Below are 12,430 nucleotides of genomic sequence, written 5' to 3'. Positions count from 1 at the left end.
AATAATAATAATAATAATAATAATAATAATAATTTTGAAGGAGCTTCAGATAAAGACCTTAAAGATGAAAAATGCTCAAAATTACCAAAAAGGTGGACTTGATTCTCTTGTGTATTGAACGTGCCATATAATCTGTCAAGTTGATGGCGTAGATGACGGTACAAGGGTTCTTTCAAGGAAGCATTTGATATGATCAGCTCTATTTTAAATGCGTGCCCTTAGGAATGCGGTTATGCTATGAGTTATTTATGAATAACATAGAATTTGACGTATGCGAGAGGTGTAGTTATAGAATAACCAACTTTGTAAAGAAATTTAGACATTGATAATTTATATACCAATATTTATGAACATTTTATTTATGGCGAAATGAAAAGAATCGAGTTTTGGAGATTGATTTTAATGAGTGTAATTTATGTTTATTCGTGTTTGTAGAGTTGGTTTAAAATCTCATGACTAGGACAAATATGAAATGAGTACATACTCTATATTAGACATGTTGATGTTGGTAGAACACAAGTCTTGTAGATGATACAATTTAGTATAGCTCTAATGTTTAGGTCGGCTCCCAAATCGGATACATTTTTGTTGTTGTTGTTGTTTAGAGTCGTAATTCTTCGACTAAAGGAATCTAAGTCGTTTTGTTTCTTGACTAATGCTGAGATTATGCGCTTGTTGCAATCGTAGGTGAAATAGTAAGTACGTTGGATGTACTTTTTTTTTTTCATGTCATGTTTGTCAATGCATGAACTTACACGATGACAAGTGTAAAGAGGATGACTTTGGTACGCGGAAACAAATTTAAAGATGGAATTACAAAACAGATAAACTTTTGTAAAGTTAATCATAATTGAGTTTTGAAATATCTAAGTCATTTTGAAGACTAATAAACTAAAAATACAATTGTAGACAAAAGTTTAATAAAATAAATAAGTTTAACGTAGTCAGTAACACAGTAAAAATAAGTTACCGGAAAAGATCTGTTTTTATCTGTTCAGCTAAGTTCTCAGGTTGAATAGATTGCAATTAGCGTCCCATTCCTCCCTGAGATTATATGAGTCTGTATTACTTAACATGGGATCCCAACGGTATGAACTCCAGCCAGAAATCGAACCTGCGTCTCTCATGCCGAGGACGCTTACGCTAATCAAATAATCACGGAGCTCTTAAGTTCTTACGGTTAAAGATAAACTGCTAAGAGAAGAATATACCTAAATAATAAACTCCACAGCTTATGTTCCGCCCTGTAGACTGAAATGTATTATGTATTGTACTTTGTTTTTATCGTATTACAACAAGTATTATTATCGTTTGGGAAGCATTGAATACTACTTTATCTATCTTAATCACACAAAAGAAACCATAATAGTAATTTAACTCGAAACAAAGATTTAGATTTCATACAATACATTTACTCGTATTTTCATGACATTCGTGGCTTCACAACCATAAAAGCGTTATTTTCACGAAGAAAAATTGATATATTTTTACTGACGCGGCTGATATACATTCACATAACAGAAAACAAGATTATATTTTACAATTACACAACTATACGTTTCTTGATGAAAGTAATCTGCAAATGCATTGTGATCTTTTATTCTGTTTGTAACAGCACTAAAGACGGTGTAGAACATGTTGCTACACTATACGATATTGGCAATAGCTACAGATGGTGAAGTTAAAATATCTGAAAATAACAAATAAGTTTGGAGGCATCCACCACTAGCTAAACAGTTAGACAAGAGCTCTATTATAGTTACTAATATTTAGATGTAAATTAATTATCATGATTGAAGGTTGAATAAATAAAAATTTCAACACAATTTCAATGAGAATGTCAGGTAGGTAACAGCTATTAGGTAAAGATAAAGGGAAAATTGCAATTTAATTAATGTTGAGATCTCACCCACTATCCATGACGATTGTAGTTCAAGTCCTGGCGACCAAGATACAAGTTCGATGATATAAACGCCACTTATCAGGAGCTGTACTCGACAAGCTCCCTTCAACGAAGCCCGAACGTAACCATCAGATGAAAACAAATCGGACAGTTTCGTTCGGCTTGAGTTGTGACGTAAGATCAAACAGGAAAGAGTGACGTCAGGTCCATGCTGGCACACCATGGAAGATTACAAAATTCGGCGTCAGCTTTACCAAAGGTGCCTTAGGTTACTTTATCAAACCCAAGGAGGAGATGAAGTAGCAGTTCTTGGCATGTGGAAGGATACGACCACATATCATCCTTGCAGATGGAATTTGGGAGTCAATACTAATTACCTGTACAGCGGGAAGACACATCCTCCCAATATCGATGAGCCAAGTCACTCTGATGAATACATTTACCAGTTACAACTCAAGCAGAAAACAGTTCAATTCAGGATGAAGCAATAACGTTGTAAATAAGAGTAAAGCAGAATTTACCATGGCACACGCAGTGTGAAGAAAGTGTAAAGTTGGAATTAAAGTAAAGATATTTCTGACGGACAGGATGATAGCGGCTAACCTATATTTTATTTCCAATAATTTACAAAGAAAGAATAGCTTTCGTTGATCAAAATGAATTACAATGTCGTTTCAAAGCTTAAAGCTCGTGGCATAAATAAAGTAAATGTCCTGGATGGGTCGATGGCCAACATCTTGGTTATCGAAGACTGCAAGTGAGAAACTGAGAACGTTTCTCAATGGGTCCTCTTCTCTGGATCCCATAGATGGACACGTAACACTAGTGATAAATTCGGCCGTGGAAAAGTGCTTGATGAAGTGATATGCATGCCAAAATTGTTCAAAAGTAGAATAAGGTATTATATCCTGTAATCAAACAATATAAAAGAAGAGATGTACAAAGATTACTTCTTTTCATGCATATATAATTATTATATTAATTTTGGGAATGCAATTAATATTTACAATGTGATTTCAGTGCTGGATACGGAGATTGTTTGTTGGACAAACCAGAAATATTTGTAACTGATTCGTCTCCACCGTACCATTTGCCAGGAGAGTTGTTTGGTGAAGATAGGCAATGCGAATTAGTATTTGGCCGAGGATCAAGAATATGTTCCTATATGGTGAGTTCGAAAGCCTTTGTCTTGAAGTAAACTATTATTATTATTACTATTTACAAATTCCTTGTACAATTAATGTACATTTTTAAATTGATATACCATAGAATCTACAATTTTCCGCCTGGTTACTTTTTATTTGTTATCATAAGGTTATTTACCAACACATAAAGTTACTCCCCGTAAAACAACAAACTTACGTACGTAAAATCGTTACATAATGAATAATTTTTTGTGCTTTATTTTTCAAAGGTTAAAATAACCAAAGTTTGTTGTAATGTGAAGAGCAATCTGATCAATAAACTTAAAGGTACTTACTTTTTCTCTTCCAAATTCTTTTAGATCATTTTTTAAAGATGTATAAAAATTTGAAGTAGAAAAATTAAGTGCCTTTAAATTTATAAATCAAAATTTTCTTACAATTACTATTTTATCTCACAAACCTTTAAAAATCTAAATAATACTGTAGATATTGTAGAACAGAAATTGTTAAATATTTTTCAGGAAACTATATTAGCGAAGTTCTACAATTTTATCTTGATAACTTTACTTAAACCCGCTATATTAGTTTGTGATAACCTAACAGTGATTCTTGGTAATCCTGGCATGTCAAAAAATCTATTCTTTTGACGATACTTTGAGGAAGGTATTTTAATGATGCCGAAATATATATATATATATATATATATATATATATATATATATTTTTTTTTTTTTTTAAGAAAATCTTATAATTTTGATTTAGTGGGACTTGTAGGACAGTATTTCTGTAGCTTGGATTTGAAAGGGTGAATGTCACTTTTTGGCAGAAGTCAGATGTTCGTCAAATTTTAAGGCCTATAAATTAATATTTTCTTGTGCAAGAAAAGCAAATGTTAATATGAATGGTATATATTCCAAACTATTTCGTGTTGACATTTGCTCTTCTTGCACAAGGAAGCATCCATTTATAGACGTTAAAATTGAAGCAATTTTTTCATAAATGGAAAAGTGTTTAATTCTTGATAAGTGCTAAGTTTCCATCGTAAGTGTATGGGTAGTAACTGCTTAATTGTTTGTAGCCAGTGTGTAAGCGGCTGTGGTGTACCACCGGTGTTGGAGAACAAGAAGGCTGTCGGACGCAGCACATGCCTTGGGCTGATGGCACTCCATGTGGTCGAGACAGATGGTGTCAGCGAGGACATTGCGTTACGAGAGACCCAGCGTCGCTCCGACCGATTGACGGGAACTGGGGAGAGTGGCAAGCGTAAGCATCTATTCCTTTCTGTCAGTGAAATTGATGATTCTTGTATCATATGTGCTTTACTTAACTATCCTGCGCAATAAAGTTCCTTGGTGTGGCAATTTTATGATAGTAATAACAACCAATCACACGAAGCACTTGCGAAGATCACATAGTGATTGAACGAGATTAAAGCTCTTGCCAGCTCTTGAGGGAAGCCACATCTTCAATCCTTGCAGGACGAAGGGGGGACTATAAAGTGTTCATAGTTTTTAAATTTGGATTTGTAACTGTAAAGATTTGTTTCCTGCCCCTGTTTCTCCATGTTCTTATGTTATACTAGGTAGTAAGTTTCTAACATATTTGTTTCCATGGGGAAACCATTCTCTTGTTTTATTTACAAATAATAAGAACTCTACAGTGATAATTAAAATTAAATATTACAAAGAACTGACTTAGCAGGAACAGATGCATTAATACTACAAGCTTAATTACATCAAAATTAGCATAGAGATGTGTTATTAAATAGTTAGGCAATTAACTAATGCAATGAAATCATTGGCAGCCATATTTATGCATCTGCTACTTGTTACCCCTAAAATATTCGGAAAACGTTATGTACATGAGTATGTAGTTTGTTTCTGGAAACTTCTTACAGTGAATAATATTCGTATCAACCCGATTGCAGGTACAAATCAGCATACAGTACATACTTGCGGACAATTAAAATATGGTATGAAAAAGAACTATTTTTTAAATTAATCTAAATCTCTCAATTCTATACTCTCGTTTCATTGGGAGATTTCAAAGGAAATCTTCTATTCCCCCTTAGTCTACAGTGAATTGAAGAAACCCCTCGTCCTTCAAGGGTTAAAAATTTAAATTTTAACGCTACAAAGTAAGGGAAGAAAACTTACCTAATGTACAAATATTAGTGCACTAGGTAAACTCTCTTCACTTATTTTACTTACTTAAAATTCTGATTCCTGAAAATACCATGTACTACCAGGATTTCGTGTCTTACTGAAAGCTTTGTTCACGGAAAATAACAATAAGAGAAAAAGTAATAAAAACATCAAGGAAATAAAAGGAAACGAACTCACCGGGGTAAAGCAATGGAAGAGACATCTTGTTACATTTCAAAAAGTTATTTTGTATTTTAAATGTGTACGGCTGCCATCAACAAGATGTTTCTCGCACTGCATTTACCCCACTAACTCCGTTCCTTTCTATTTCCATGGTATTTTCATTACTTTTCATTATTCGTCACGAACACAACCCTAGCGGGGACCCGAAAGCGTAGAAGCATAAAGTATTTTTAGGAATCACAATTTCAAGTAAAAGAAGTATGAGTTTCGTTTAACAATGTGACACAATGGTAATGTTCCAAACTATACGGAATTCAATTCTGAAATTACAAGTAATACATATATAACTTCTCGTTGCAATAGAGGGATAAAATTAAAGATAGAACCTGTTCCTCAGACGGTGGATCTCATTCAATCTTGACCAAAATTGGGATGATGGTAGAGCTTCACGAGTTTAGTATACATTTAAAATATTTTAGTGTGCAAGCCTTTTATTCCTGAGCTATTGGCAATCAAATTTGGAGTTTGATTTACTAGAAGGTTATTATATATGGTATACTATCGACGATACTAATCCGATCTTGTCGAAATTTGGTATGATAGTAGACCTTGTGAGCTTAATACATGCAGAAAATATTATGGGATACAGATAATTAATTCTCGAGTTATTGACCACAAAATTTGAACTTGGACTTAGTGAAATGAAGAAATTTCACTAAAACATGATCAATAAACGTCATCCGATCTTGACCAAACTTGGTATGGTGGTTGACGAGCTTAGCTAACATTAGAGCATAGTACAAATCTTCAGTTTCCGAGATGTTGACCATTGAATTTGGGTTTGAACTCAGTGAAATCAAGAAATTCCACCTAAAGCGACTGATGAAATTCATACGACCAAATTTGGCATAGTGGTAGACCTTCATGAGCTTACTACGCATGTGAAATATTATGTCGTGCAGATGTTTGATTCTCGAGTTATTTGTCATCAATATCTTAATAATACCGCATTATTTAGTTTTTAAGTATTAGATTAAGTTTAAAGCAATTCACGTAGCTTCTGACAGTTCTTGATGACAATTGTATCTGTAACCTGCCTTGTCGGTTTATACCAAATAACAAAGTCAGGCAACAGTATAAAATTGGTCTGTTATAAAAGAAATACAGAAAGCTTGAACTTCCATTCACCAATCAGTTTATGTATAAGATAAGAAATTAGACAATACTTTATTTTTACATTACTACAACCTGTCAGAAGTACAAAAAAGGTTAGTACTATTTTAATCATTTATTAGTTTATCTGGGACTTAGGTTGTTTGTGAAATTCCTCTTCACCACTTAGCTTCAATTTTATGACGCTGGTTGTCTTTGCTTTTTAGCTGGGGCGAGTGCTCTCGAACTTGTGGTGGCGGTGTTAAGCGCTCTATTCGCGAGTGCAACAATCCATTCCCGTACAATGGAGGCAAGTATTGTGTCGGGCGACGGATGAAGTATAGATCCTGCAAGATTCAAGAATGTCCATCTGGAAGTCGAGATTTTCGAGAGGAACAATGCGCCGTGTACAACAACAATAACTTCAACATCCAGGGCCTTCCTCATGACGTCAAGTGGGTCCCCAAATATGGAGGGAGTAAGTATACTGACAGGTACCTATGTCCTTCCATTTGATAAATAATATGAAGTACAGTCATACACTACGGCTTTCCATCTTAAATGTTACTTTTTAATTTTTTTATTTATTTTTTAATAGTGTGCTCAATAGAGAATTAAGGTTTGTACAAGTGGTAATAAAAATTGGCAAAAGAAGTGTCATGACTAAATTTAAAGTTGTAGTTATTAATCTCAGTAAGTTAAATATGGACTGAAAGCAGGGAATTCGTGTTATTATTTAATCCAAATCCTTTGTCTTTGCCAGTTATGTTGAAGTGTTTGAAGCTCTAAATATACAAAACAATAATTATGCCTGTTGTGCTGTAAGGTTACGAAACACGGTTTAAGAGAAGAACGCAGATTGAAAGTATTGAGAAAAGAATCCTGCGGCGAATATTCGGTCCCAGGAGGAACAGAAATGGGAAATGGCAGAAACTTCATGACGAGAAACTGCATAATTTATATCGTTTACCACACATTGTTAGGGTCATCAAGTCTAGGAAGCTCAGATGGCCAGGGCATGTAGCCAGGTCATGTAGAACAAAGTCGAAACGCTTTCAAAATATTTACTAGAAACCTAATCGAGAAAAGACCATTAGGAAGACCTAGGCACAGATGGGAGGACAATATTAAGACACAGTATGCTGTACACAGAAATAGGAATACAAAGTAGAAACTGGATCTAATTGGCTAAGGGCAGAAATCAATTTAGAGATTTTTTGAGTGTGGCATTGAACCTTCGGGTTCCATAGGCCGTAGCGTTAGTTGGTTAGTTAGTAAGGAAACCTTTATTTTCAACTGGACAACATGGGACATGGTATAAGTTATTGAATATATATTGCATAAATTCCATTAAAAAAAAAACTTTCAGATTTCTTAAGAATACCTATATAAAGGATGAATAATTAACGATTACGTCGTTTGGTTTAAGTTAACATCCTTTTCAGCACCAAAGCTACAGTATATTAAACATGGTCCAACACCTTAATGTAGGATGCAAACCGCATGAGCTCCCACCGGGAATTGAACTCGGGTCCTGTGCCGGAGACGTGTGTGCTAATCATATAGCTACGTGAAAGTTCAATATGCTATTAGAGGTGCAATAGAATTTTTTATGCTTTTATGTATATGTACATACATTCTTGTTATGTATATACTGTATTAATAAAATTTTGTTCTTTAGAACTACGAAATATGTAAAGATTCTTTTCGTAATAGAAGTTTTTTGATAGCTGCAAACGTGTTTTCACAACTGGTATTCTAACAAATGACTGGCGTAAAAATATCCTGCATAAACGAGTGTCCTTAATTTTTTTTTAAAACCTAGGCCTTCCTTTTTACTTCCTTTCGCTATTTTCCCACAAATTTAACCTTTATATTAACATTCGTACACTTGTAAAAATAGTATAATGTTATTATGTAATAAGCACATTGAAGCCCCTGTTCTTATTAGATTAATAATATTTCAAATTATGAATACTTCGATATGTCCTAGTCTTCCAAAAGAAACAAAACTACCTCTGTGTAACACAAGGATGACATATTACAGCGTAGAGACGCAGAGTTTCAAGATTGCTATTCTGTATTACTCATTGACTTTTCAAGATGTAGGAAGTAACTTATAAGTTGCTTCGAGAAAATGCATATACGAAATAAATTAAAGGGATTAATTGTTTATTTTCTTTCAAACATACATTTTTCTTTACAAAACTACAATCTCTAGCTAAAGTATCAATATGCATTTTCAGTGCAGTGATTACGACTTTTGAAACCAAGTACAAATATTATCACAACTGACCTTAGTTGTCAGGTTTTCAAGTTTTGTTTTGATATTTTCCTTTCATTGTTTGAGATACAGAATTTTAACTAATTGACTCGGCCTTTCTAAAGAGTCCAATTTCAATATCTTGGTATATATCGGAGTGAGATTTGATGAAAGAGGAGGTCATTTTATGCTAGCACGTTTCCTAATTCAGTCATAAAGCGTGTGATTTAAGAAAAATAAAAGCATGCTTTTTCTGTTGACAAATTTCTATTTTCATCATTAACTTGTATACAGTTCTAGCACCGCAATACATCTTACCATACCATCTGGTTCTATAGCTCTTGGTAGGCTTTGGCCTCTACAACACGCCTCCATTCTGGTCTGTTCTGCGCTTTCCATCGCCTTATTCCCATCCTCTCTAGATCTGAAAACAAAATTTCCTTCCATCTGAGTTTAGGTCTCCCTCTTTTCTTTACTGAATATATTGTTTTCTTCATGATTTTATTGGGCATTCTTTCATATCAGCATAGTTTTTACGTTCCATGTCGCTAGTATCACATTCGTTTACTTTGTCTTTTGCCGTGGTCGTTTCCTTGCTTCATCCATACATATCTGAGGCTGTTGTTTTGGCTTCGTAACTAGATCTTGTTTTGATGTGTGGTAGTTAGCTGTACGCTCAAGCCCCAACTTGGAGGGCCAGGAGTTTTCTGTCGGGGTCCTCTTCCATTAGCCTTTGTAGATTCCTCTACTAAACCACAAGGCGCTGGTTTTAGTCTGTCCGGCGATTCTGGTATCTGGCAGGTGTTCCCCTATCCACCACCTGGGGAGGCACCTGGTAAGAGTCCAGCATCTCCCTCGGGACAACAATACACCATTTTTTTTAATACTACAAAGTATTTTTAACAATCTCAGAGTACGTCGGGGTTCCAATAGGTAGCTATTATGTAAGTCAATGGTAAACTGCTTGTATAAAGTGACTTATGAACTTTGTTAATTGAACGAGTCATTTGGTATGTCTAACGTTTAAATTCTAATTTTTATTTCTTTTTCTCTTAATTTTAGCTATACTTTGTTGGGAAAATTCCAGCTCTACTAATCGTGGTATATTTTCTTTTAATTATTTAGCTGTAATTTTTAATATTAACGAACGTATAGTAATAATATAAATTTGTCTTTTGTTTTGCAGTCAGTCCCGATGATCGATGTAAGTTATTCTGTAGAGTGGCGCAATCTAGTGCATATTACTTACTAAAAGAAAAAGTTTTAGATGGAACACCCTGTGGCCCAGACACGTACGACATCTGCGTCAACGGAATATGTCGCCCTGCTGGTTGTAATCATGTCCTGGGTTCTACAAGTCAACTAGGTAGGAGAGTGAGAGGTGGACAACCCCTATTTTATATACATTTATATTTATTTACCTTTCTATCTTTTTTTAATTCCTCCATCTTCTCTCACAACAGTAGCTCGGTGTGTGTGTGCTCTGATTGGCCTTGGCCGCTGCAGTTTACGCCACTTAACTTTTTTCTCTGCGCATGACGTTATAATTGCATTTTAACTTTGTTGAATTAAGAAGAATGTGAAGAGATTTCTGCATTAATGCAACCTCTTCTTATTTTTCCTCATACCTAGAAGTAGAAAGTTGTTCTTATCCGAATTAACATCAACTATTTTAATTTTACATAAGTTAAAACATTCGTGACAGAACCTTGTATATTTATCATAGTTTTATTTTAATTAGTGGTTAAATTAAGCTGAAATTGTGCATGATTACGTCGTGGATATTTCTACCGGCTGTATCACTGCAAGCTAAGTGAAGCAGACGTATTGTATTATCTAATATAAAAATGTTGAGGATATTTATAACTACGAGGGTGTTCCCAAAAGTAAGGTCTCCAAACGGCTGGGGATGCAGAGAAACTGTTGGTGCGGCTGTTGGCAACAATGTTGTATTTGTTGTTTCCCCTTCCCCTACTCCCAAACAAGCCTGCGTGCACTTCGTTGGGAAGCTCAGTCTTGGCTTTGTAGCCGTTTGTAATGGGGCTTACGCTTGGTACTACCGCCAAATGGGAATTTCGGGCAGTTATTCGGTTTTGGAACCCAAAAGGTGTTAAAATAATTCGTTCTCAACCTTGTTATGGAATCTCTACTTTTGGTGCTGCCTCATTCGTTTATATAATCTCTCCCAGAAGATTATTTAGAAAAGAATGATGAACTCCACAAATATATACAAAATTATTATTATTTAATACGATCAAGTCTTGTATCCAAGAAAATCATGCACCTTCAGTGCATTCTTGTACTGAATATAACGACACAATCTTAATGCAATTTAACTTTCGGGTTATTGAGTCCTAAGTATATGATACTTGTAATGGTTAACGAAAACCCTACCTTAATATCAGTAGGTGAGGTGTTTATCTGGAAATAATTTATTTACAGTCAGTAACAAAAGTTCTTTATTATTCTAGATATTTATATCTATTGAGTATAAAAGAAAAGAATTCTATCAATTGTATAGAATTTATTCTCAACTATTTTCATGAACGGAGCTAACTTTTGGTCTTGACTGAATAAGGTTCATTAGTATATAGTTATAAATATTCTAGTAACCCTTCATGTGTTATTTTTGAATAATACAAGCATAAATTGCGAGTACGCCTAAGTAATTACGTGATCATATATAGATTGTGTAGTAATTTGGACATGCATTACTAGTTCTGAAGAAAGCTATTTCATTTTCTGTAGAATGTTTGTGCTATTGTCAATGTATATAGTTACCTTTATATGTTGTGCATGATAAGCTTTGCCTGTAGAAGTACATATATTGTCCTACCATATATTGGAATGATTGCAATAGAGTACTGTAGATCATGATAATTTTCCATATAGAATTGAATTTATTGGAGAATGAAGCAACATTTTGCGCCTTTATGTCCTTCCTACTGTAGCTGCAAGCTAGGAGTTCGAAAGAAAGCAGTCTTGTCGTAGGATATTCGTCTGGGACCCAATAAACCATATAAAATTTTATAGGATTGTTAAATTAGTCAACGAAATGATTATACGGTATGAACTATCAGAATAATACAAGTTAAATAAAATTAGAATTAACTGAGATATATAAATCAAATTAAGATATAGTAAATATAAAATATAAACATAAATAATAAATTCGAATGTCGAAAATAGAAAAAACTCAATATTTAACTCAATATTTTCTGATAATCTAACACAAATGTCACTAGATCTAGCGTTAGCCAAATGTTGCTAAACGCAATTGAATATAGTTGTTGCTAAGGACAGATATTTAGATAATTTCAGAGGAAACGTATCTTCTTCTACTGAAAGAAATTATTCTTTTGTTGTGAAATCCTAGCTCGCAATGTATCCATAGCAACAAGCATAGAATTGCAATTGAAATCTGAAGAATGAAATTAAGATATCCTCAACAATAGGTTTCAAGAATGATATTTTCAATATTATTCACCTGATGAGATTTATATTTTCAAATTAAATTCTTGAGTATGTTTCGTATTACAGGTATATATAATTTGAGCTTACCCTCAAATCGTATACTGAAGACGTCGCTCCTGCTCAGGATAAAGATTCGTACAATAAGTTGTCACTAAATAATATTAAT

General features: G+C 34.0%; 1 protein-coding gene across 2 annotated transcripts in view; it reads left to right on the top strand.

Moving 5' to 3' along the window:
• The window catches only part of AdamTS-A (ADAM metallopeptidase with thrombospondin type 1 motif A), a 785,255-nt gene that overhangs the window by 592,559 nt on the left and 180,266 nt on the right, over positions 1 to 12,430 (top strand). For both annotated transcript variants that reach the window (XM_081765817.1, XM_081765816.1), the window contains exons 8-11: positions 2,924 to 3,071; positions 4,127 to 4,311; positions 6,755 to 7,005; positions 9,977 to 10,156. In XM_081765817.1, the coding sequence (XP_081621943.1) occupies positions 2,924 to 3,071; positions 4,127 to 4,311; positions 6,755 to 7,005; positions 9,977 to 10,156 (764 nt within the window). The remainder of the gene's footprint in view (positions 1 to 2,923; positions 3,072 to 4,126; positions 4,312 to 6,754; positions 7,006 to 9,976; positions 10,157 to 12,430) is intronic.

The sequence above is a fragment of the Thermobia domestica genome, chromosome 7, assembly GCF_964235325.1.
Source record: "Thermobia domestica chromosome 7, izTheDome1.hap1.1, whole genome shotgun sequence".
In the NCBI taxonomy this organism is placed as follows: Eukaryota; Metazoa; Arthropoda; class Insecta; order Zygentoma; family Lepismatidae; genus Thermobia; species Thermobia domestica.
Note: the sequence above shows the minus strand (reverse complement) of the source record. Positions and strands in the feature narration are given on the sequence as shown.